General features: G+C 47.0%; 1 protein-coding gene across 2 annotated transcripts; it reads right to left on the reverse strand.

Annotated features, from left to right (window-relative positions):
* Nucleotides 1-2,292: 2,292 nt before the first annotated feature.
* Nucleotides 2,293-18,398, reverse strand: C4H6orf120 (chromosome 4 C6orf120 homolog). Of its 2 annotated transcripts, none has more exons than XM_063917762.1 (2): nucleotides 18,273-18,398; nucleotides 2,293-2,977 (listed from the first exon to the last, which is right to left on the reverse strand). In XM_063917762.1, the coding sequence occupies exon 2, from the start codon at nucleotides 2,963-2,965 to the stop codon at nucleotides 2,405-2,407; it is 561 nt and encodes a 186-aa protein (XP_063773832.1). In that variant the 5' UTR covers nucleotides 2,966-2,977; nucleotides 18,273-18,398; the 3' UTR covers nucleotides 2,293-2,404. The 2 variants fall into 2 exon arrangements, with proteins under 2 accessions (XP_063773832.1, XP_063773833.1); XM_063917763.1 differs by having other exon boundaries at nucleotides 2,293-2,972; nucleotides 18,273-18,382.
* Between the last annotated feature and the right edge of the window lie 5,424 nt (nucleotides 18,399-23,822).

A 23,822-nucleotide genomic window follows, 5' to 3' on the forward strand; every position in this document is an offset into this window, starting at 1 on the left:
TTGAAGATTTCATACCATGATGGTCGTAAGTAATCCAGCCACCTATTACTATGCAAAATCAAGACATTGTACATATATTTTATATGTATATAATGGCTAGTGAGTAGAGACAACAGAACTTTCATGACCTTCATACAAAAGAAGGGGGGGGGAAATCGCAACAGCTAATAACATTTTATTCCCAATGCATGTTACTACAAAAAAAATGCCTATCTACAGATACCAGTCTGTATTTACGTTAAATCTGTTTTACATAAAATATATTCTGAATGATCAATTTACATATGTGCATAAGGTAGTAAGAAACTTATTTAAAAAAGTAGTCCATATTATGATTTTTTTTTCCTGCGTTCATTAATGCTGTACCGTTTCAGTGTAAACACAAGGACTAAATTGTCCCATATAGATACATTTCTCAGATATTCTTTAGTACAATATAGATAAAGGAAATGTGTTGTATTTAAACAGTGCTTCTCTTGGCAACCACACTCATTTACCACTTGGTGTATTCTCTACACAAATGTACATTAAGATGTAGGAAGGTGTAACAGGCATGAAAAAATAAACATTTTCTCACTCCCCCAGTCTGTAATATTATTTATCACAGAATTACATGAGCTGCCATCCTTACCCATCTATTTTATGCCGCAGTATTTAATGCAATTTGGAATAGCAGATAAGAGCTCAAGACTTCTGGTTATGTCTATTTCAATATTAAGGGGACTATCCGATTAGATTTTTAGATGTGAAAAATGGGGGAGGGGCTGCTGTCCAATTAACCCCCCGGTTTTTCCACCTGAAAAATCTGCCATTTGCACAAAAACACATAGGCCTGCGACTTTCTACAGATCCTATTTATTTTCGCATCAGAAAATTTGTTAAGTGCCGGCATTGGGGCTAATTGGACAGCCCCGGGGACAGTAATTATTTGCAGTAATTATCATGGCTAATGCGATACTGTTCTAGGTGTTATACTGTGTCATAATACACTACTGAAAAATACAGTATATGCTACTGTGCAGATCAAGCTTCCCTTTGGGAAAGCCAGTCTTGGCTGGGTACACACCTTGAGGTGTGTACATTTGATCTAACCAATTTATCTGAAATTTTTTTTATTATTTTTACATTTTCTCACATTTGAGCTCAAATGGTTGATTGTCATTTCCTCCCATACACAATCAGGTTTTCGTTCCAACCAGTCAAATTAGACTGGCAATAAGATGTTGCCAAGCTGTACACCCTGCAATGGCATAAGGTTTCTTGCTGATTCGATAAACTGTAAAGACAATGGCAAAAAATATTTGTAATGTTGGTTTCCTCTTCAGTCACTTTGGGGTCAGTTCATTTGAACGCGAATTGAATAGCGCCAGGAAGCCCTGCGCTATTTAATTCGGCATGCTGCTTTGTCGGAGACTGTCCGTACTCGCGCCTTAAATGGTGTTTAGGCAGGAGAACGGGCATTCTCCGACATATGTGCCCCTCAGCGGTGTACTGAATACAAATATAATAGCACTTAGAGAAGAATCTAGGGCACAAAACAGCATTGCGGCACTAGTTTTGTCGGATTTCTGCTCGCACCCCAGGAGTGGTGTGAGCAGAAATCCACTAGTCGAGACTAAACAGTGTGCTGAATTGAATAGCGCCGATATATCCTTTCCGGTGCTATTCAATTTGCGTTCAATTGAATCAACTTGTTTTTTTAAAAACTTAACCCACTGTTGGTATAATGCCACTTCTATCCTGTAGGCAGCCTAAAGAGCAGTAGTACATTGCCTGGATCTATAAATACATCTCTCCTATAGCTGTTTTAGCCATAATATACCCATAGTGACACATGGGGCGGTATCCTATTAGCAGCGGTACTTTACTGCTGTTAATAAGATCGCCAGGGGCTATCCTATTAGCACCCAATGCCAGCACTTATTGAGGATTATGCTTTGGGTGCCACAGGCACCCAAAGCATAATCCCCGTTAAGCAATACCACATTGGATCGGGGACTTAACCCCGATCTTATGTTTTGTGTTCAATTGTGGGTCCAACTTTGGCCAATTAAAATGGCCTCTAATTGGGTACCACGATGATTACCATCGGTCATTAATCGTGAGATCCAGCTATTTTAATTGGCTGAAATTACATTGGGCTTAATAGGATACCACTCTAGGACTTTTAAACATTTATGGCTTTTATAACATAGTTGCTAATTACTAGAAGTCACAAAGGGTATTACTGTATTTCAAAGCAGACAGCTGCTTATCAGACATGCATTACAAAAATACATGGGAATGCTGCTCTATAGTTTATATCCTGGACACTGTCCTTTATTTTTAATGGAAAATTCCAGTTCTCATTACAAAGTACAAACTTCACTGAGTTTCGGTGTACTGAATACAAATATAATAGCACTTAGAAAAGAATCTCTAAAACTATCTTGAGAATCCCTATGAGTATAGTCCGTAGCATTGGTTCTTCATCTTGAGATGTTTCCAGTGGGACTTGTCTTTGCTGTTTCTGACTTGCTTCAAGCTGTTCAGGGTCATACGAGGCTCCAGCAAAAGGGTCCTCATGAATTGTTCGGTCAAAATAAACTTTAATTTCAAACTCACTGTCTATGTAAAATGGATGGCCATAGATTCCAATTCCCACTGGGCGGTGAAAATGGTCTGGAACAACTATTACATCCAGGCCACATGTTGTAGATTGTAGCTCATACACATCAAAACTGGGATTAAGCGTTGAATCAGAAACATACATGTCTGCATCGCCTCTCAGACTCTTCATCTCCAGTATTATTCTTCCTTCCTGGTTAAGTCTGAGATAACTGTAATTTCCGGCCCCTATTTGTCCCTGGACCACATGGAGGAGCAGCCACTCATCTGGTATCTCATCATCTGTGAAACATTCCACCAGAGATAAAGTGGATAGGGCAAAGAGTGTCAGAAGGCGCTTTCCCCAGTGCGACACCATCTCTCTACTGGACTTGGTAAGAACATCCAAAGGGTTGGGGGGGCGGGGGGAAAGAAAAAAAAAAAGTCATTTTCTAATTTCAAATGCACATGAAAACTAACCACAAAAACGAGGTTTATGGTAAGAACTTACCGTTGTTAAATCTCTTTCTGCGAGGTACACTGGGCTCCACAAGGATAGACATTGGGGTGTAGAGTAGGATCTTGATCCGAGGCACCAACAGGCTCAAACGCTTTGACTGTTCCCAAGATGCATAGCGCCACCTCCTCTATAACCCCGTCTGTCTGCACAGGAGCTCAGTTTTTAGTTAACCAGCCCAATGCAGTAGCAGGAAAAGAGACAACAACAGTTAGTAGCCACATACACCACACACTCATGACAGAAGTGTCAGCGGCTAATGCCATACCAACCCAAAGCTAAGTGCGTCAGGGTGGGCGCCTTGTGGAGCCCAGTGTACCTCGCAGAAACAGATTTGACAACGGTTTAAATCTCGTTTTCTGCTGCGGGGTACACTGGGCTCCACAAGGATAGACATTGGGGATGTCCTAAAGCAGTTCCTTATGGGAGGGGACGCACTGTAGCGGGCATAAGAACCCGGCATCCTGGGAAGCGGCAGTATCGAAGGCATAGAACCTTATGAACGTGTTCACTGAGGACCACATAGCCGCCTTGCACAATTGCAAGGGTCACACCACGACGGGCCGCCCAAGAAGGTCCAACGGACCGAGTAGAATGGGCCGTAATGTGAGCAGGAGCTGACAGACCAGCCTGTACATAAGCATGTGCAATTACCATTCTAATCCATCTAGCCAAAGTCTGCTTGTGAGCAGGCCAGCCACGTTTGTGAAATCCAAACAGAACACAGAGAGAATCAGATTTCCTAATAGAAGCAGTTCGCTTCACATAGATACGGAGAGCCCGTACCACATCCAAAGACCGCTCTTTGGAAGACAGATCAGGAGAAACAAGTGCTGGAACCACAATCTCCTGATTAAGGTGGAACTAAGAGATATTAGGTAAATATCCGGGACGAGTCCTAAGAACCGCCCGGTCACGGTGAAATATCAGACATGGGGAACTACAAGACAAGGCACCCAAATCCGACACTCTTCTAGCTGAGGCAATAGCCAGCAGACACACCACCTTAAGGGAAAGCCACTTAAGATCAGCTGAACCAAGAGGTTCAAACGGAGACTCTTGTAACGCCTCCAAAACCACTGACAAGTCCCAGGAGCCACAGGCGGGACATAGGGAGGTTGGATACGCAACACACCCTGAGTAAAGGTATGCACATCAGGTAAGGTCGCAATTTTTCTCTGAAACCACACCGACAAGGCAGAAATGTGAACCTTGAGGGAGGCCAGATGCAGGCCTAAGTCCAGGCCCTGCTAAAGAAAAGCCAACAACTTGGCTGTACTAAACTTGGAATCGTCATAATTGTTAGATGCGCACCAAACAAAGTAAGAATGCCAGACCCTATGGTAAATCCGAGCAGAAGCCGGTTTCCGGGCCCGCAACATAGTTTGAATGACCGCCTCAGAAAACCCTTTAGCCCTCAAGACGGAAGCTTCAAGAGCCACGCCGTCAAAGACAGCCTGGTAGACACAGGGGCCCTGAACGAGGAGGTCTGGGTGTTGTGGAAGTAGAATTGGACGCTCTGACGAGAGGCCCTGGAGGTCTGAGAACCAGTGCCGTCTGGGCCACGCTGGAGCTATGAGAAGCAGGATTCCTCCTTCCTGCTTGAACTTCCGAATTACCCTGGGCAGGAGTGACACCGGAGGGAACACGTACGGCAGCCGAAACTTCCACGGCACCGCCAGCACATCCACGAATGCTGCTTGAGGATCCCTTGTCCTTGCTCCGAAGACCGGAACCTTGTGATTGTTTCGAGACGCCATCAGATCCACGTCTGGAAGGCCCCACCTTTCCACTAGGAGTTGAAACACTTCTGAATGGAGGCCCCACTCTCCGGCGTGTACGTCCTGACGACTGTGAAAGTCCGCTTCCCAATTCAGGACTCCCGGAATAAATATCACCGATATGGCCGGTAGATGGCGTTCCACCCATTGAAGAATCCGTGAAACTTCCTTCATTGCCAAGCGGCTTCGAGTGCCGCCTTGATGATTTATGTAGGCCACAGTGGTGGCGTTGTCCGACTACTTGAACAGGACGGTTCTGAATTAAATGCTGGGCCAGGTTCAATGAGTTGAAGACCGCCCGCAATTCCAGAATGTTGATCGGCAGGAGAGACTCCTCCTTGGTCCACCGACCCTGAAGGAAGTGTTGCTCCAACACCGCGCCCCAACCCCTTAGACTGGCATCTGTCGTCAACAGGATCCAGTCGGATATCCAGAAGGGACGGCCCCTGTACAATCGTTGGTCCTGAAGCCACCAGTACAGCGACAAACGGACCTCCGGAGTCAATGAGATCATGTGAGACCTGATTCGGTGAGGCAAGCCGTCCCACTTGGCCAGAATCAGCCTCTGGAGGGGGCAAGAATGGAATTGAGCATACTCCACCATGTCGAATGCTGACACCATGAGGCCCAGCACTTGCATCGCCGAATGTATCGACACTTGCGGACGAGAGAGGAAGCAACGAATCCTGTCCTGAAGCTTCAGGACTTTCTCCTCAGACAAGAACAACCGCTGGTTGTGTGTGTCCAATAGCGCTCCCAGGTGCACCATGCTCTGAGCAGGGGCCAGGGAGGAGTTCTTCCAGTTGATGAGCCACCCGTGGGCTTGCAGAAACCGGACAGTCAGATCTAGGTGACGTAGGAGAATTTCTGGGGTTATTTCCAGGATCAACAAGTCGTCCAGATATACGGTAGGATCCTGACCCCTTGACGGCGGAGTATCACCGCCATAACCTTGGTGAAGACTTGCGGAGCCGTGGTTAAACCAAAAGGTAGACCATATAATCCCCAGGTTCCAAGGCCAGAACGATAGAGCGAAGGGTTTCCATACGGAACTTGGAGACTCTCACAAACTTGTTCAATGCCTTGAGGTTGAGAATGGGCCGGGAGGACCCATTCGGTTTCAGGACTAGACATAGCGGAGAATAGTACCCCTGGCCTTTCTGAGCAAGAGGCACCTGTACTACCACTCCTGTGTCCAGGAGGGTCTGTACCACTGAATGAAGAGTTTTTGCCTTTGTCTGGTCCAAAGGGACGTCTGTCAGGCAAAATCGTTGAGGGGGGCGGTTTTTGAAGGCTATGGCGTAACCTCGAGTGACGACTTCCCTTACCCAGGCATCTGAAGTGGACTTCAACCAATCCTGGGTATACCCTAGAAGCCGGCCCCTCACCCTGGGATCCCCCAGGGGGAGGCCCGCCCCGTCATACGGCAGGCTTATCGGTCTTGGAAGCTGGCTGACGGGCAGCCCAGGCTCTTTTGGGCTTTGGAATTACCAGGTTTGGAAGTGCGGGCCTGTTTGTGGTACGCCTGACCTTTTGCTTTACCTGAAGGACGAAAGAAGTACTTTTAGCCTTCGACACAGAATGAGCGGTACTTGGCAAACAGGCAGTTTTGGCAGTAGCCAAATCAGCCACTATCTTATTTAAGTCCTCCCCAAACAGAATATCTCCCTTGAAAGGGAGTACCTCCAGGGTTTTGCTAGAATCCAGATCCACGGACCAGGATCTCAGCCACAATATCCGGCGAGCCAGGACTGACGTAGTAGAGGCCTTGGCTGCTAGAACACCGGCATCAAAAGCCGCCTCTTTAATATAGTGAGAAGCAGTGACAATATATGACAAGCACTGTCTAGCATGGCCTGAAGAGATTTCAGCTTCTAACTCTAGGGCCCACGCTTCAATAGCCTCTGCAGCCCATGTCGCTGCAATAGTGGGCCTTTGGGCAGCACCCGTGAGGGTGTAAATCGCTTTCAGACAACCCTCCACACATTTATCCGTAGGCTCTTTCAGAGACGTGACGGTAGTGACAGGTAGAGCTGAGGAAACCACCATCCTTGCCACATGCGAGTCCACTAGAGGGGGCATTTCCCAATTTTTTGACAGCTCTGGCGCGAGGGAATAGCGAGCCAGCATCTTCTTGTATATCCACCAGGTGATCAGAATGAGGTAAAACCTGTTTAACCACCTTCTGACGCTTGAACCTATCTGGTTCTTAGGAGGGACGGATGGCTAGGGATCATCCGTAATCTGTAGAATCAACTTAATAGCCTCCAAAAGATCAGGATCATTCACTTGTGAACTACCCTCCCCATCAGCAGTATCTGTGTCAGAATCTGTGGGGTCAGTGTGATCGCCATCTTCATTAGACGAGGTGTCAGTGACAGCAGTGGATTGTGAGGAGGTAAGAGCTTGCTTAGAGGACCCTTTGGTCTTAGGCGAGCGAGGGTCAGACCTTTTAGTAGTCAAAGACTGGTTCAATTTCTTCAATTGAGCAGACAAGGAATCTGCCCACGGCGGGTTAGCCGCGGGGACCACATACGGTTGAACCAGCGTAGGAGGTCCCATAGGGGCGTTAGTTTAGTAACTAGCGTATTCAGAAGTGTGGAGAAGGTAGCCCACGGTGGGTCATTATGGACCCCCGTTGCCACAGTCCCACTGGGGGGCAAGGAGCCGCCAGAACCAGAGCCCCCAGCTGCTATATCTCCTCATAGGGATCTGTGGCGTCAGCAACACCAGTAGTGTGTTCAGCCCCAGAACCGTTATCCTCAGAAGCAGACATGATATAACTTGCAATATCAGGTAACACAGTACAATTGTCAGCAGCACAATACCTCTTGCCCAAACCCCTGCGCAGTGTAGTCAGCACAAGCAGGGATACAGGAGAGATATGGTGACTAAAATCAGAGAAAAAATAAGATTTTACTTACCGGTAAATCTATTTCTCGTAGTCCGTAGTGGATGCTGGGGACTCCATAAGGACCATGGGGAATAGACGGGCTCCGCAGGAGACAGGGCACTCTAAGAAAGAATTAGGACTACTGGTGTGCACTGGCTCCTCCCTCTATGCCCCTCCTCCAGACCTCAGTTAAGGAAACTGTGCCCGGAAGAGCTGACATTACAAGGAAAGGATTTTGGAATCCAGGGTAAGACTCATACCAGCCACACCAATCACACCGTATAACTCGTGATAAACGTACCCAGTTAACAGTATGAACAACAACAGAGCATCAGACCAACCTGATGCAACCATAACATAACCCTTATGTAAGCAATAACTATATACAAGCATTGCAGAAGAAGTCCGCACTTGGGACGGGCGCCCAGCATCCACTACGGACTACGAGAAATAGATTTACCGGTAAGTAAAATCTTATTTTCTCTAACGTCCTAGTGGATGCTGGGGACTCCGTAAGGACCATGGGGATTATACCAAAGCTCCCAAACGGGCGGGAGAGTGCGGATGACTCTGCAGCACCGAATGGGCAAACACAAGGTCCTCCTCAGCCAGGGTATCAAACTTGTAGAATTTTGCAAAAGTGTTTGAACCCGACCAAGTAGCTGCTCGGCAAAGCTGTAATGCCGAGACCCCTCGCACAGCCGCCCAAGAAGAGCCCACCTTCCTTGTGGAATGGGCTTTTACTGATTTTGGAGGCGGCAATCCAGCCGCAGAATGAGCCTGCTGAATCGTGTTACAGATCCAGCGAGCAATAGTTTGCTTTGAAGCCGGAGCACCCAGCTTGTTGGATGCATACAGGATAAACAGCGACTCAGTTTTCCTGACTCCAGCCTTTCTGGCTACATAAACCTTCAAAGCCCTGACTACCTCTAGTAACTTGGCATCCTCCAAGTCACGAGTAGCCGCAGGCACCACAATAGGTTGGTTCAAATGAAAAGATGACACCACTTTTGGCAGAAATTGCGGACGAGTCCGTAATTCTGCCCTGTCCATATGGAAAACCAGATAGGGGCTTTTGTGTGACAAAGCCGCCAATTCTGACACACGCCTAGCCAAAGCTAAGGCCAACAGCATGACCACCTTCCACGTGAGATATTATAACTCCACGGTTTTAAGTGGCTCAAACCAGTGTGATTTCAGGAAACTCAACACCACGTTAAGATCCCAAGGTGCCACTGGTGGCACAAAAGGGGCTGAATATGCAGCACTCCCTTTACAAACGTCTGAACTTCAGGATGAGAAGCCAGTTCCTTTTGAAAGAAAATGGATAGGGCTGAAATCTGGACCTTAATGGACCCCAATTTTAAGCCCAAAGTCACACCCGACTGTAGGAAGTGAAGGAAACGGCCCAGCTGGAATTCCTCTGTAGGGGCATTCCTGGCCTCACACCGAGCAACATATTTTCGCCATATACGGTGATAATGCTTAGCCGTCACGTCCTTCCTAGCCTTTATTAGCGTAGGAATAACCTCATCCGGAATGCCTTTTTCTGCTAAGATCCGGCGTTCAACCGCCATGCCGTCAAACGCAGCCGCGGTAAGTCTTGGAACAGACAGGGCCCCTGTTGCAACAGATCCTGTCTGAGAGGCAGAGGCCATGGGTCCTCTGTGAGCATTTCTTGCAGTTCCGGATACCAAGTCCTTTTTGGCCAATCCGGAACAATGAGTATTGTTCTCACTCCTCTTTTCCTTACGATTCTCAGCACCTTGGGTATGAGAGGAAGAGGAGGAAACACATAAACCGACTGGAACACCCACGGTGTCACTAGTGCGTACACAGCTATCGCCTGAGGGTCTCTTGACCTGGCGCAATACATTTGTAGCTTTTTGTTGAGGCGGGATGCCATCATGTCCACCTGTGGCAGTTCCCCACGACTTGTAATCTGCGTGAAAACTTCTTGATGAAGTCCCCACTCTCCAGGGTGGAGGTTGTGCCTGCTGAGGAAGTCTGCTTCCCAGTTGTCCACTCCCGGAATGAACACTGCTGACAGTGCTTTTACGTGATTCTCCGCCCCGCGAAGAATTCTGGTGGCTTCCGCCATCGCCACCCTGCTCCTTGTGCCGCCTTGGCGGTTTACATGAGCCACCGCGGTGATGTTGTCTGCCTGAATCAGCACCGGTTGGTTGCGAAACAGAGGCTCCGCTTGACTTAGGGCGTTGTATATGGCCCTTAGTTCCAGGATATTGATTTGCAGACAAGTCTCCTGACTTGACCACAGACCCTGGAAATTTCTTCCCTGGTGACTGCCCCCCACCCTCGGAGGCTTGCATCCGTGGTCACCAGGACCCAGTCCTGAATGCCGAACCTGCGACCCTCAATAAGGTGAGCACTCTGCAGCCACCACAGAAGAGACACCCTGGCCCTGGGGGATAGGGTGATCAGCCGCTGCATCTGAAGATGCGATCCGGACCACCTGTCCAACAGATCCCACTGAAAGGTCCTCGCATGGAACCTGCCGAAGGGAATGGCTTCGTATGACGCCACCATCCTTCCCAGGACTCACGTGCATTGATGCACCGACACCTGTTTTGGTTTTAAGAGGCCTCTGACCAGAGTCACGAGCTCCTGAGCCTTCTCCGCCGGGAGAAAAACCTTCTTCTGGTCTGTGTCCAGAATCATGCCCAGGAAGGGCAGACGTGTCGTAGGAATCAGCTGCGACTTTGGAATATTCAGAATCCAGCCGTGCTGTTGCAACACTTCCCGAGAGTGTGCTACGCTGATCAGCAACTGCTCTCTGGACCTCGCCTTTATAAGGAGATCGTCCAAGTATGGGATAATTGTGACTCCTTGCTTTCGCAGAAGCACAATCATTTCTGCCATTACCTTGGTAAATATTCTCGGTGCCGTGGACAGACCAAGCGGCAACGTCTGGAATGGGTAATGACAATCCTGTACCACAAATCTGAGGTACGCCTGATGCGGTGGATAAATGGGGACATGAAGGTATGCATCCTTTATGTCCAGAGACACCATAAAATCCCCCCTTCCAGGCTTGCGATGACCGCTCTGAGCGATTCCATCTTGAACTTGAACCTTTTCAGGTATATGTTCAGGGATTTTAAATTCAATATGGGTCTGACCGAACCGTCCGGTTTCAGTACTACAAACATGGTCGAATAACAACCCTTTCCTTGTTGAAGGAGGGGAACCTTGACCACCACCTGCTGAAGATACAATTTGTGAATTGCAGTTAACACTGTTTCCCTCTCGTGGGGGGAAGCCGGCAGGGCCGTCGGTGAGGGGGCATCTTCTCAAAGTCCAGCTTGCCTCCCTGAGACACTATCTATTGCCCAGGGATTTAACAGGGAGTGAACCCACTTGTGGCTGAACTTACATAGGCGTGCCCCCACCGGGCCTAGCTCCGCCTGTGGAGCCCCAGTGACATACGGTGGATTTTTGTAGAGACCGGGGAGGACTTCTGTTCCTGGGACCTAGCTGTGTTGTGTAGCTTCTTTCCTCTGCCCCCGCCTCTGGCAAGAAAGTACGCCCCTCGGACTTTCTTGTTTCTTTGTTCTAAAGGCTGCATTTGATAATGTCGTGCTTTCCTAGGCTGTGCAGGAATATAAGGCAAAACATCAGAATTACCAGCTATAGCTGTGGAGACCAGGTCCGAGAACCCTTCTCCATACAATCCTCAGCCTTCCATATGCCTCTTAAATCGGCATCATCTGTCCATTGCATATTCTACAGGACACGTCAAGCAGAAATCGACATAGCTTTGTCTCTAGGACCCAGTATACTCATGTCTCTTTGGGCATGTTATATATATATATATATATATATATATATATAAAAATCTCTTAAGACAGCATCTTTTTAATCTCTATATATACATATATCTATATATATCTACATACTAGGGTCTCAATCTCTGCTGATAAGGTACCTGTCCACGCTGCCCCAGTGCTATAAACCCATGCCGACACAATCGCCGGTCTGAGTAGTGTACCAGAATGTGCACGCTATCTGCAGGATCCCTGAGAATAGCTGTTACGACAGGTTACCTTTTGGGCAAACGTGACACCCTAGGGGAAGATTCCCATCGTATCCTGGCCCTAGTGGGGAAAGGATACTGCCTGAGAATTCTTTGTGGGACACTGCAATCTCTTGTCTGGAGATTCCCGCTCTTTTTCCTCATGAGAGGAGAGAAATTTACCTCAGCTTTCTTCCCCTTAAACATGTGTACCCTTGTGTCAGGGACAGATGAGTCATCAGTGATATGCAAATCATCTTTTAATACAATAATCATATATTGAATACTTTTCTGCCATTATGGCTGTAACTTTGCATTATCGTAGTCGACACTGGAGTCAATCTCCGTGTCGACATCAGTGTTTATTATTTTGGATACTGAGCATTGAGAGACACTGAAGGTCTCTGCGACAGAGGGACAGACATGGGTAGATTTCCTGTCTGTTCTCTAATCTTTTGTGCAATAAATTCACCTTAGCACTTAATTACACATATCCAACAGGTGTCGGCGTTGTCGACGGAGACACCCTCACACACACATATTTGCTCTATCTCCTCCTTAGGGGAGCCTTTTACCTCAGACATGTCGACACACACGTACCGACACACCAGACACACAGGGGATGCTCTATTTGAAGACAGTTCCCCCACAAGGCCCTTTGGAGAGACAGAGAGAGAGTATGCCAGCACACACCCCAGCGCTATATGACCCAGGAATCACACAGTAACGTAGTGTTAACCCGGTAGCTGCTGTATATATTGTTTTTACGCCAAATTTATGTGCCCCCCCTCTCTTTTCACCCTCTTCTATCGTGCTTCTGCAGGGGAGAGCCTGGGGAGCTTCCTCTCAGCGGAGCTGTGGAGAGAAAATGGCGCTGGTGAGTGCTGAGGAAGAAGCCCCGCCCCCTCAGCGGCGGGCTTCTGTCCCGCGATTTTGTGAAAAATAATGGCGGGGGTTCATGCATATATACAGTGCCGAGCTGTATATATGCTCTATTTTGCCAGGAGGTACTTAATTGCTGCCCAGGGCGCCCCCCCCCCCTGCACCCTACACCCTACAGTGACCGGAATGTGTGGGTTAGTGTGGGAGCAATGGCGCACAGCTGCAGTGCTGTGCGCTACCTCATATGAAGACAGGAGTCTTCTGCCAACGATTTTGATGTCTTCTTGCTTCACTCGCCGGCTTCTGTCTTCTGGCTCTGCGAGGGGGACGGCGGCGCGGCTCCGGGAACGGACGATCAAGGGTGAGTTCCTGTGTTCGATCCCTCTGGAGCTAATGGTGTCCAGTAGCCTAAGAAGCGCAACCTATCCGCAGTTAGTAGGTTTGCTTCTCTCCCCTCAGTCCCACGTAGCAGAGAGTCTGTTGCCAGCAGATCTCTCTGAAAATAAAAAACCTAACAAAATACTTTCTTATTAGCAAGCTCAGGAGATCTCACTAGAATGCACCCAGCTCCGTCCGAACACAGATTCTAACTGAGGTCTGGAGGAGGGGCATAGAGGGAGGAGCCAGTGCACACCAGTAGTCCTAATTCTCTTAGAGTGCCCTGTCTCCTGCGGAGCCTGTCTATTCCCCATGGTCCTTACGGAGTCCCCAGCATCCACTAGGACGTTAGAGAAATACAATTAGAGTATATCTTGTGAATATCCTATATTACAGTATTATAAACCTGACTCACCAAGCCCCCTCAGGTTATAGAATATAGGGATAGAAAGTTGAATGAGAGACACGAAATGAAAATCACCCAGCAAGCTAATGCACACACATATAGTCACAGTTGTACAATGCAGAGGTTATTACCAACAATAATACTGCACTGGACCAGCTTATGTATATAGCTATGTAGTCAATAGATATAACACTGCACAGTAAGAACTGGATGTATATCACAGGGTACTTGTACCAGAGAACCTTGACTAAATGCACTGTTTCTTAACTATCACTGTCTAAATGACATGTAGAATACTTAAGTGTCTTGTAAAGTCACAGCGTTGACTATCAGGCGGCTTTACAAAGGAGGATTTGCCCAAGCAGTCCCAGGAACAGTGTAGCTGAGAGAAATGGCACCCACACACTGACAGGGAGTGAGGGAGAGACAGATATGCAGCTCCAGGGCGGGAACATTTACTGTAAATGGCGCCCTGGGGGAGGGGCTCCAGGTCTAAGCCTTATCCCCCTGCTGGCAAAACCACCTGGTGCTGCGGGCTACTGTAAAACGGTTTAGAGAGAAAACCTGACCTGCACCCATGCCCTGGTGATCTAGTGGGATCGCCTGTATGCCACAGTGTCCACCACCAGCGCGCACGCGGCCCGTCTCCCACCGACCGTGCCAGATCGCGATACAGCACGGGTCCCGCAAGCGGGACCCACTCACCACCTCCCGAAGCGCGGCCACGCGATCCCGCAGACCCCCAGTCGTGTGTGCCTGACGAGAAGAAAACCGGAGCCTCCCGCTATAGGTACCCGGCAACCAGGGTACGGGAGTGTACAGCGCCGCTAGGGAGAGCTGGAGCTGCAGCAGTGAATGTCTCCTGACATCTACACACTGCTGCAGCTCTTGAAGTCTTCACTTTTCTTCTTAAAAAGCTCTTCTTAGGGCTGCCTGAAGCAGCCCCTCTGTTATGTGCCTGCTATCTGCAGCACCAACTACAAAACTGAGCTCCTGTGCAGGGAGGCAGGGTTATAGAGGAGGCGGCGCTATGCATCTTGGGAACAGTCAAAGCTTTTGAGCCTGTTGGTGCCTCGGATCAAGATCCTACTCTACACCCCAATGTCTATCCTTGTGGAGCCCAGTGTACCCCGCAGCAGAAATGATGATGACCTATGGGGCATATTTATTAAGTCTGGTGAAGTGATAAAGTGGAAGGTGATAGCGCACCAACCAATCAGCTCCTAACTACCATGTCACAGGCTGGGTTTGAAAAAATGACAGGAGCTGACTGTCTGGTGCGTTATCACCTTCCACTTTATCACTTCACCAAACTTAATAAATCTGCCCCTACAGTATGTTCTTTACCACAGGTGTTTTCTATGCAACATGCATACTGGTACATTTACTATGTGGTATGTTTTGCGTTTAATATCATTGCGGGTTTAAACATGCAGATAATTGGCGGCTTGCAAAAGCCACTGCTTAGTAACCATACCCCATAGACTACACCGAGGAGAGACCACACACCCACAAACCCATAATTGGAATGCAATTCCACTATATTTTAAACTACCTTCAACAAATGTCACCTTTATAGTACACATAGCAGGAACAGCAGAGGAGAAATGTATATAATGTGAGAGCAGTTTGCCAATATTAAATAAGTTTATTTAGGGACAGATAGCAAAATTTTTTAAAATAAACTGATGAACCACATTAATGATAACCATTAATATACATGTCTGCTGTTTGTTTGTGATCCCCTACCCCTTTCTAGCACCCGATATATAATTATCTCTAGGCTATGAAATATGTGGAAGTATGGTGTCCATTTTATATCACATAAACAGAAATGCCCTGGTCTTCAGAGAAAGAAAGAAAATATATTTTTCAAGCAGACACACCCTACAAGCCAGCAGCGAGTGCATTTGCAGCAATTTTGTAGTCCTGACCCTCATTTACAACTTGCAATTTTCTGTTAATGTTTGAGAGATTGTGTAGAATAGCTATCAGTGTCACCCTAGCAGTTTTCCAAACTGGAAAGATTCATAGGCCCTGCTTCATAGTTGTGCACTAATGCTGCTGCAAATGCGATTTTATACTCCAAGGATGTGCGAAAACATGCTAATGTAACAGCCGCTGGGATTTGTATACCACCGAAGCCTCCGCAGCTGTCTGCAACTACATAAATGTTCACAGCATCGACGCAGATCTGGAAAACATTAACTCCTGTAGTAAGTCTATGGTCACTCAGAATGGACGCTGCAACAGAGGCGCCGGAGATGTGATTCCTGCGTACAGGCTTGCTGCAGGCGGATGATACATGCCCCAACAACGGTTCTGACACGCCCACATTTTTGCTGTCACTCCGTTACCTCCCAGAAAATGTCCGCTTTCTGTCAACCACTTGCGACAGTGATGCATGTGCAGTTTATGGATATTAGCTCAATTGTGAAAACATCGCCAAAGTATGAATCAGGACTGTAGTTTGAATTTTCCCTGTATCAGCACTACAGGTAGGTGTAGGGTGCTGTCAGAACATTTTGTGTGATAATATAACACCTGTTATCAATGTAGGTGTAAGCAAATATTTACAAGGTATTACTTCCCATAATAACCCGCAATGTACTTTGTGTCGAATTGAATAGAAAATGCTCTTCCTGTCACAACTGAACATTCAGAGAATTCAATTGAGTATGAAGGACACGATATGCCATTCCACAAGGGCACATGACGCCTGCTGGCATCGCCAGTTTCCCTGGCACCCCGTAGAAGGCCTAGCATTGCATTGAATTCCCTCTTAGAGCACCAGTTCTCAACCTGAGCAACTTGCTGTGACAATCAGTAGTATGCAAGAAATATAATTGTAATTGTGTGGGGGGGACAAACACGCAGTTGACAATTAAACATACATATTGGGGGAAATGAGATTCAATTGTTTTGGTTGCTTGTAGTTACTGTCTAAAGCACTGGATCTTAAACTCGGTCCTCAGGACCCCACACAGTGCATGTTTTGCAGGTCTCCTCGCAGAATCACAAGTTAAATAATTAGCTCCACATGTGGACCTTCTAAAATGTGTCAGTGAGTAATTAATACACCTGTGCACCTGCTGGGTTACCTGCAAAACATGCACTGTGTGGGGTCCTGAGGACCGAGTTTGAGAACCTATGGTCTAAAGTGACCAGGAGCTGTTTACTTGTTTTGGGTGCCAAGGCAGTACTTATCGTGGATTTCTGCTTGCACCCTCCTGATGTGCAAGCAGAAATCCATGTAAAGTAGGGCTTTGAGGCTGACATGAGTGCTGGATGCACCTGAACTGCAGCGCATACATTTAGCATGGAAGAAGGTACTTTAAGCAGGTAATCCCGTTCATTTTGGTCATTAGAATGCTGCCATCACAACCAGTGAGAGACTGGTCATGCGAACAATTGAATAGCTCCCGTCACTGCAGATGGGAGCTACAGTACGGGTGCCCAAAGCAATTGAAACTGCCCCTATGAAAACCAGTGTCCTAGGAATCTCTACGCCCATGAATCACACTTGCACCCTCACAGAAAGATAATACAGTGACATTATCACTGGTGCTTTCCAAATAAGAGATTCTCAGTTTAGTGAAATCTAGATCATTTACGATAAAGTGCCCTAATTACAGCAATTATGATAGTGCATGTTAATATTTTTACTAACTAGAGGGTACAAAATAACAAAGTTGTAATCATTAAAAAAAATTTAAATATATCCCTGTAATTGTTAGAATCTAACACAGCTTTTAAAAATACACAGAAAGCATGTGGGCTATAGTTTTATTGTCATTAATATTTTGTATTTTTGTATTTAAAATACTTGAGAAATTTATATGTACAATTAATTCTATTGTCTTTTGTTGTTTAAAGCACATTTAATGCTTTTATATATCTTGAGGTCTAAACATTTTTATGTTATGGCAATTATATTTCTTATAAATATTTAGCTTTGTACATTTCGGTGGCACAGAGAACACAGCTGGACTGCCTGGCTGTACCCAGGTAGAAAAGGAGGGAGAACCACTGGCTCAGAACTGAAGTGTGATAATGGGTAAGTGAATCCCAAGTTTAATGCTAGCACGTTCTAGTTTAAAAAACTCTGGAATACAAAGAGCCGGTGTGGTACAACCTTGTGTTTTAGGGGTTTTTTACACAGGGAACACAGGGAAAATGCCCCTTCCACAGGTCAGAAAACTAAAGCGTCCAACATATACAAAGGTTGGCACAAAGATACTGCACTTGCGTCAGCTGATAGCTTTATCATACGGAAATCAGGTTTTATTATTCTGCAATATTCGGCTATTGTTTATGCAAAAAGTTGGTCTTCAACGAGAAAATAAACTATGCAATGAAAACCAGACACTAATAACTTGTATGCAAATAAGTTGCATGCAAGTGTTCACACGTAGTCAGACTGACATTTATAGCACTCCTGCTTGTGTATCGGATAGCAACACTGCTGTCACCGTAATGCAGAGCAGGACACTAGAGGCACTACAAGACTCAGCAGCTCTCGGTGCCCGCACCACGCACAGCGTGTACTATGTAGACAAGGAACAGGAGGCGTGTGCAGGGCCCGTGTACAGCGCTTTCCTAGCACCATGTCCTCCCTGAGCCTAGCTGGATTAGGAGCCATGTTACAGGGGTAGTGTCTCCGGGTTAGGAGGACAGAGCACTGGGAGTGACAGCAGCGTCACCGGGGGGAATGATACCCCATAGCAGCAGCGTCACCGGGGGAATAATACCCCATAGCAGCAGCGACCGCAGCCGCCAAGCAGAGACTCACTCACCGGAGAGGAGACTGCAGTTCCCCCAGCCCAGAGGCGAGCGCAGCCCGGCCCCCAGATCTACCACCAGCAGCACCTGAGAGGGACTGGTGCAGGAAGCAGTAATGGGAGGAGGAGGAGCAGGAAGTGCCTCATACATAAATAACTATTGTGATGATTCCAGGCACGGTTGAGTCTAAAATCAAGTGGGCTAAAGGACCTGGTCCATCTGTCCACTTTGTTTTAGCCTATTGTGTATAGATTAGGCTATATCCAAGTGGTTGAAAGGACCTGGTCCTTTAGCCCACTAGGTTCTAGTCCATTTTATATAGGCAGGCTATATCCAAGTGGTCTAAGGGACCTTTCAATTTTCAGGCAGTTTTCACAAAGGACCAGGTCCTTTAGCCCACTAGGTTCTAGTCCATTTTACATAGGCAGGCTATATCCAAGTGGTCTAAGGGACCTTTCAATTTTCAGGCAGTTTTCACAAAGGACCAGGTCCTTTAGCTCACTAGTTTCTAGTCCATTTTACATAGGCAGGCTATATCCAAGTGGTCTAAGGGACCTTTCAATTTTCAGGCAGTTTTCACAAAGGACCAGGTCCTTTAGCTCACTAGGTTCTAGTCCATATTATATAGGCAGGCTATATCCAAGTGGTCCAAGGGACCTTTTAATTTTCAGGCAGTTTTCACAAAGGACCAGGTCCTTTAGCTCACTAGTTTCTAGTCCATTTTACATAGGCAGGCTATATCCAAGTGGTCTAAGGGACCTTTCAATTTTCAGGCAGTTTTCACAAAGGACCAGGTCCTTTAGCTCACTAGTTTCTAGTCCATTTTACATAGGCAGGCTATATCCAAGTGGTCTAAGGGACCTTTCAATTTTCAGGCAGTTTTCACAAAGGACCAGGTCCTTTAGCTCACTAGGTTCTAGTCCATATTATATAGGCAGGCTATATCCAAGTGGTCCAAGGGACCTTTTAATTTTCAGGCAGTTTTCACAAAGGACCAGGTCCTTTAGCTCACTAGTTTCTAGTCCATTTTACATAGGCAGGCTATATCCAAGTGGTCTAAGGGACCTTTCAATTTTCAGGCAGTTTTCACAAAGGACCAGGTCCTTTAGCTCACTAGGTTCTAGTCCATATTATATAGGCAGGCTATATCCAAGTGGTCCAAGGGACCTTTCAATTTTCAGGCAGTTTTCACAAAGGACCAGGTCCTTTAGCTCACTAGTTTCTAGTCCATTTTACATAGGCAGGCTATATCCAAGTGGTCTAAGGGACCTTTCAATTTTCAGGCAGTTTTCACAAAGGACCAGGTCCTTTAGCCCACTAGGTTCTAGTCCATTTTACATAGGCAGGCTATATCCAAGTGGTCTAAGGGACCTTTCAATTTTCAGGCAGTTTTCACAAAGGACCAGGTCCTTTAGCTCACTAGTTTCTAGTCCATTTTACATAAGCAGGCTATATCCAAGTGGTCTAAGGGACCTTTCAATTTTCAGGCAGTTTTCACAAAGGACCAGGTCCTTTAGCTCACTAGGTTCTAGTCCATATTATATAGGCAGGCTATATCCAAGTGGTCCAAGGGACCTTTTAATTTTCAGGCAGTTTTCACAAAGGACCAGGTCCTTTAGCTCACTAGTTTCTAGTCCATTTTACATAGGCAGGCTATATCCAAGTGGTCCAAGGGACCTTTTAATTTTCAGGCAGTTTTCACAAAGGACCAGGTCCTTTAGCCCACTAGGTTCTAGTCCATTTTACATAGGCAGGCTATATCCAAGTGGTCTAAGGGACCTTTCAATTTTCAGGCAGTTTTCACAAAGGACCAGGTCCTTTAGCTCACTAGGTTCTAGTCCATATTATATAGGCAGGCTATATCCAAGTGGTCCAAGGGACCTTTTAATTTTCAGGCAGTTTTCACAAAGGACCAGGTCCTTTAGCTCACTAGTTTCTAGTCCATTTTACATAGGCAGGCTATATCCAAGTGGTCCAAGGGACCTTTTAATTTTCAGGCAGTTTTCACAAAGGACCAGGTCCTTTAGCCCACTAGGTTCTAGTCCATTTTACATAGGCAGGCTATATCCAAGTGGTCTAAGGGACCTTTCAATTTTCAGGCAGTTTTCACAAAGGACCAGGTCCTTTAGCTCACTAGTTTCTAGTCCATTTTACATAGGCAGGCTATATCCAAGTGGTCTAAGGGACCTTTCAATTTTCAGGCAGTTTTCACAAAGGACCAGGTCCTTTAGCTCACTAGTTTCTAGTCCATTTTACATAGGCAGGCTATATCCAAGTGGTCCAAGGGACCTTTTAATTTTCAGGCAGTTTTCACAAAGGACCAGGTCCTTCAGCCCACTAGGTTCTAGTCCATTTTACATAGGCAGGCTATATCCAAGTGGTCTAAGGGACCTTTCAATTTTCAGGCAGTTTTCACAAAGGACCAGGTCCTTTAGCTCACTAGGTTCTAGTCCATATTATATAGGCAGGCTATATCCAAGTGGTCCAAGGGACCTTTTAATTTTCAGGCAGTTTTCACAAAGGACCAGGTCCTTTAGCTCACTAGTTTCTAGTCCATTTTACATAGGCAGGCTATATCCAAGTGGTCTAAGGGACCTTTCAATTTTCAGGCAGTTTTCACAAAGGACCAGGTCCTTTAGCTCACTAGGTTCTAGTCCATATTATATAGGCAGGCTATATCCAAGTGGTCCAAGGGACCTTTTAATTTTCAGGCAGTTTTCACAAAGGACCAGGTCCTTTAGCCCACTAGGTTCTAGTCCATTTTATATAGGCAGGCTATATCCAAGTGGTCTAAGGGACCTTTCAATTTTCAGGCAGTTTTCACAAAGGACCAGGTCCTTTAGCCCACTAGGTTCTAGTCCATTTTACATAGGCAGGCTATATCCAAGTGGTCCAAGGGACCTTTTAATTTTCAGGCAGTTTTCACAAAGGACCAGGTCCTTTAGCCCACTAGGTTCTAGTCCATATTATATAGGCAGGCTATATCCAAGTGGTCCAAGGGACCTTTTAATTTTCAGGCAGTTTTCACAAAGGACCAGGTCCTTTAGCCCACTAGGTTCTAGTCCATTTTATATAGGCAGGCTATATCCAAGTGGTCTAAGGGACCTTTCAATTTTCAGGCAGTTTTCACAAAGGACCAGGTCCTTTAGCTCACTAGGTTCTAGTCCATATTATATAGGCAGGCTATATCCAAGTGGTACAAGGGACCTTTTAATTTTCAGGCAGTTTTCACAAAGGACCAGGTCCTTTAGCTCACTAGTTTCTAGTCCATTTTACATAGGCAGGCTATATCCAAGTGGTCTAAGGGACCTTTCAATTTTCAGGCAGTTTTCACAAAGGACCAGGTCCTTTAGCTCACTAGGTTCTAGTCCATTTTACATAGGCAGGCTATATCCAAGTGGTCTAAGGCACCTTTTAATTTTCAGGCAGTTTTCACAAAGGACCAGGTCCTTTAGCCCACTAGGTTCTAGTCCATTTTACATAGGCAGGCTATATCCAAGTGGTCTAAGGGACCTTTTAATTTTCAGGCAGTTTTCACAAAGGACCAGGTCCTTTAGCTCACTAGGTTCGAGTCTAGGTTCAGGTCTGAGGAAGGGGAATAACACCCCGAAACGTCACGAATAAATTGGCCCTTTTGGGTCTTTTTTTGCACTTTAAAACTTTGCTTGCAAGTCTCTGAGTGCCGCCCATACAAAGGATTTATACATAGGCGCTGGTCTGCAGGGAGGGCACCGGAGCAAGGTGAACGTAAGTCCGGAGTGCCAGGGACCCCAAATACAAGGACATATATATATATACTAGTTGATTCATCGCGCCCTACGGGCGCTCTTCACACCGTCGTAAGGGGCTACGCCCCCTTAACCCTTGCACACCCTTGTGGTGTGCAATATTTTTATTATATAGAGTATTACATCCAATCATAATTGTGTGAGTGGTTAAATATTGCACGGACAAAGGGCGTGCAATGGTTAAGGGGTCGAAGCCCCTTGCAACGTTGTGAACAGCGCATGCAGTGCCTTGTGAATCACCTAATAGGTTCTGTGGTTGTTGCGGTGGTGATGCAGGTGGGGTAAGGACTGGTGCGGTTGTGCTGCAGGTGGGGAAGGGTGCATGCGTGCCACGTGTGGTGGTCCGGAGCCACTACGGGTGGGAGAGGAGCAGTTGCAGGGGTGCCCCAGGTGGGGGAGGGGCGGATACTGTGGTGCGGCAGGAGGGGCGGATGCAGGGTTTCAGCAGGAGGCAGGAGGGTGAGGGGGCCCGGAGCTACTGCGGGTGCTGGAGGGGGTGTGTTGGGGTGCCACGGATGGGGCCAGAGGTACTGTGATGGTGGAGGGGTGAGTAATGCTTATCCTGCTTCTCCTGGAAGCAGCTAAGCTGCTGTCCTCCCTTTGGCAGTGGCTCTCCCGGAGACTCGTACAGCAGCCAGTCACTATTGTTATGGCCAGTGTTCCAACGCGCCGCATTACAGGGAAGAAGATGCACTCAATAAACAACAGCTCCCAGCAGCCCCAAGAGCCGGAATGCTTTGGCGCTAAGGGCTGCTCTGAGCTGCAGTTTATTTAGTGCGTCTACTTCCTGTAATGCGGTGCGTTGGGACACTGGTGCTAACAATAGAGACTGGCTGGCAGAACTGAGTGACTGGCTGAATGTAAAAGGTGAGAATGCTGTGCAGTGTCAGTGACACTGAACACAGGTCCGGCGCTAGCCGCTCAGCAAAGGGATGCAGTGCAGGGAGGCACCAGGAAGGAGAGGCATTCTCCCTGCTCTGCATCCCTTTTGTGAGCTGCTGCTGCTATCCCTGCTGCCGGCTGCTGTCACACATGCAGCTGCGCCGGAAGCACAAAACCTATTCTCCCCCTCGGTACCTGCCTCACAAAGCCTCCTCTCCCCCTCGGCGCCGTCAGCACAAAACCTCCTCTCCCCCCTTCCCTCCCCTGTGTGACATTCAGTGGCTGGGAGGGAGGCAAAGTCGGTGGAGCTAGATGGGAGTAAGGTGTGGAGCTACACGGTACCATGCTGCAGCAGGAGGATGAGCTACTACAGCTTCAGCCAGCCAGACTTCATTAGATAAGTGTCTGGAAAAAGAGTGAGTTCATGTATATACAGTGTCTGTGTATACTGTATATATGTGTGACTGTGTATGTGTGTAATGTATGTAGACTATGTATGTTTGTGTGTGTTTGTATATATATGTGTCTGTTGTGTGTGTATGTGTGACTGCTGCATAATGTTTGTAAGCGTCACTGGTACAGGGGGCGTTACGTGTGTAAGCAACACTGGTACAGGGAGCGTTACGTGTGCAAGCAACACTGGTACAGGGGGTGTTACGTGTGTAAGCGTCACTGGTACAGGGAGCGTTACGTGTGTATGCAACACTGGTACAGTGGGCGTTACGTGTGTAAGCGGCACCGGTACAGGTTGTGTTACGTGTGTAAGCAACACTGGTACAGAGGGCATTACATTTGTAAGTGTCTCTACTACAGCGAACTAATTCAGCTAGTGAACAACTTGGAATGACCCCCATAGGACGCTGCAGTAAAACAATGTTTTTTCCCCTATCTACA

This window comes from Pseudophryne corroboree, chromosome 4 (genome assembly GCF_028390025.1).
Source record: "Pseudophryne corroboree isolate aPseCor3 chromosome 4, aPseCor3.hap2, whole genome shotgun sequence".
In the NCBI taxonomy this organism is placed as follows: Eukaryota; Metazoa; Chordata; class Amphibia; order Anura; family Myobatrachidae; genus Pseudophryne; species Pseudophryne corroboree.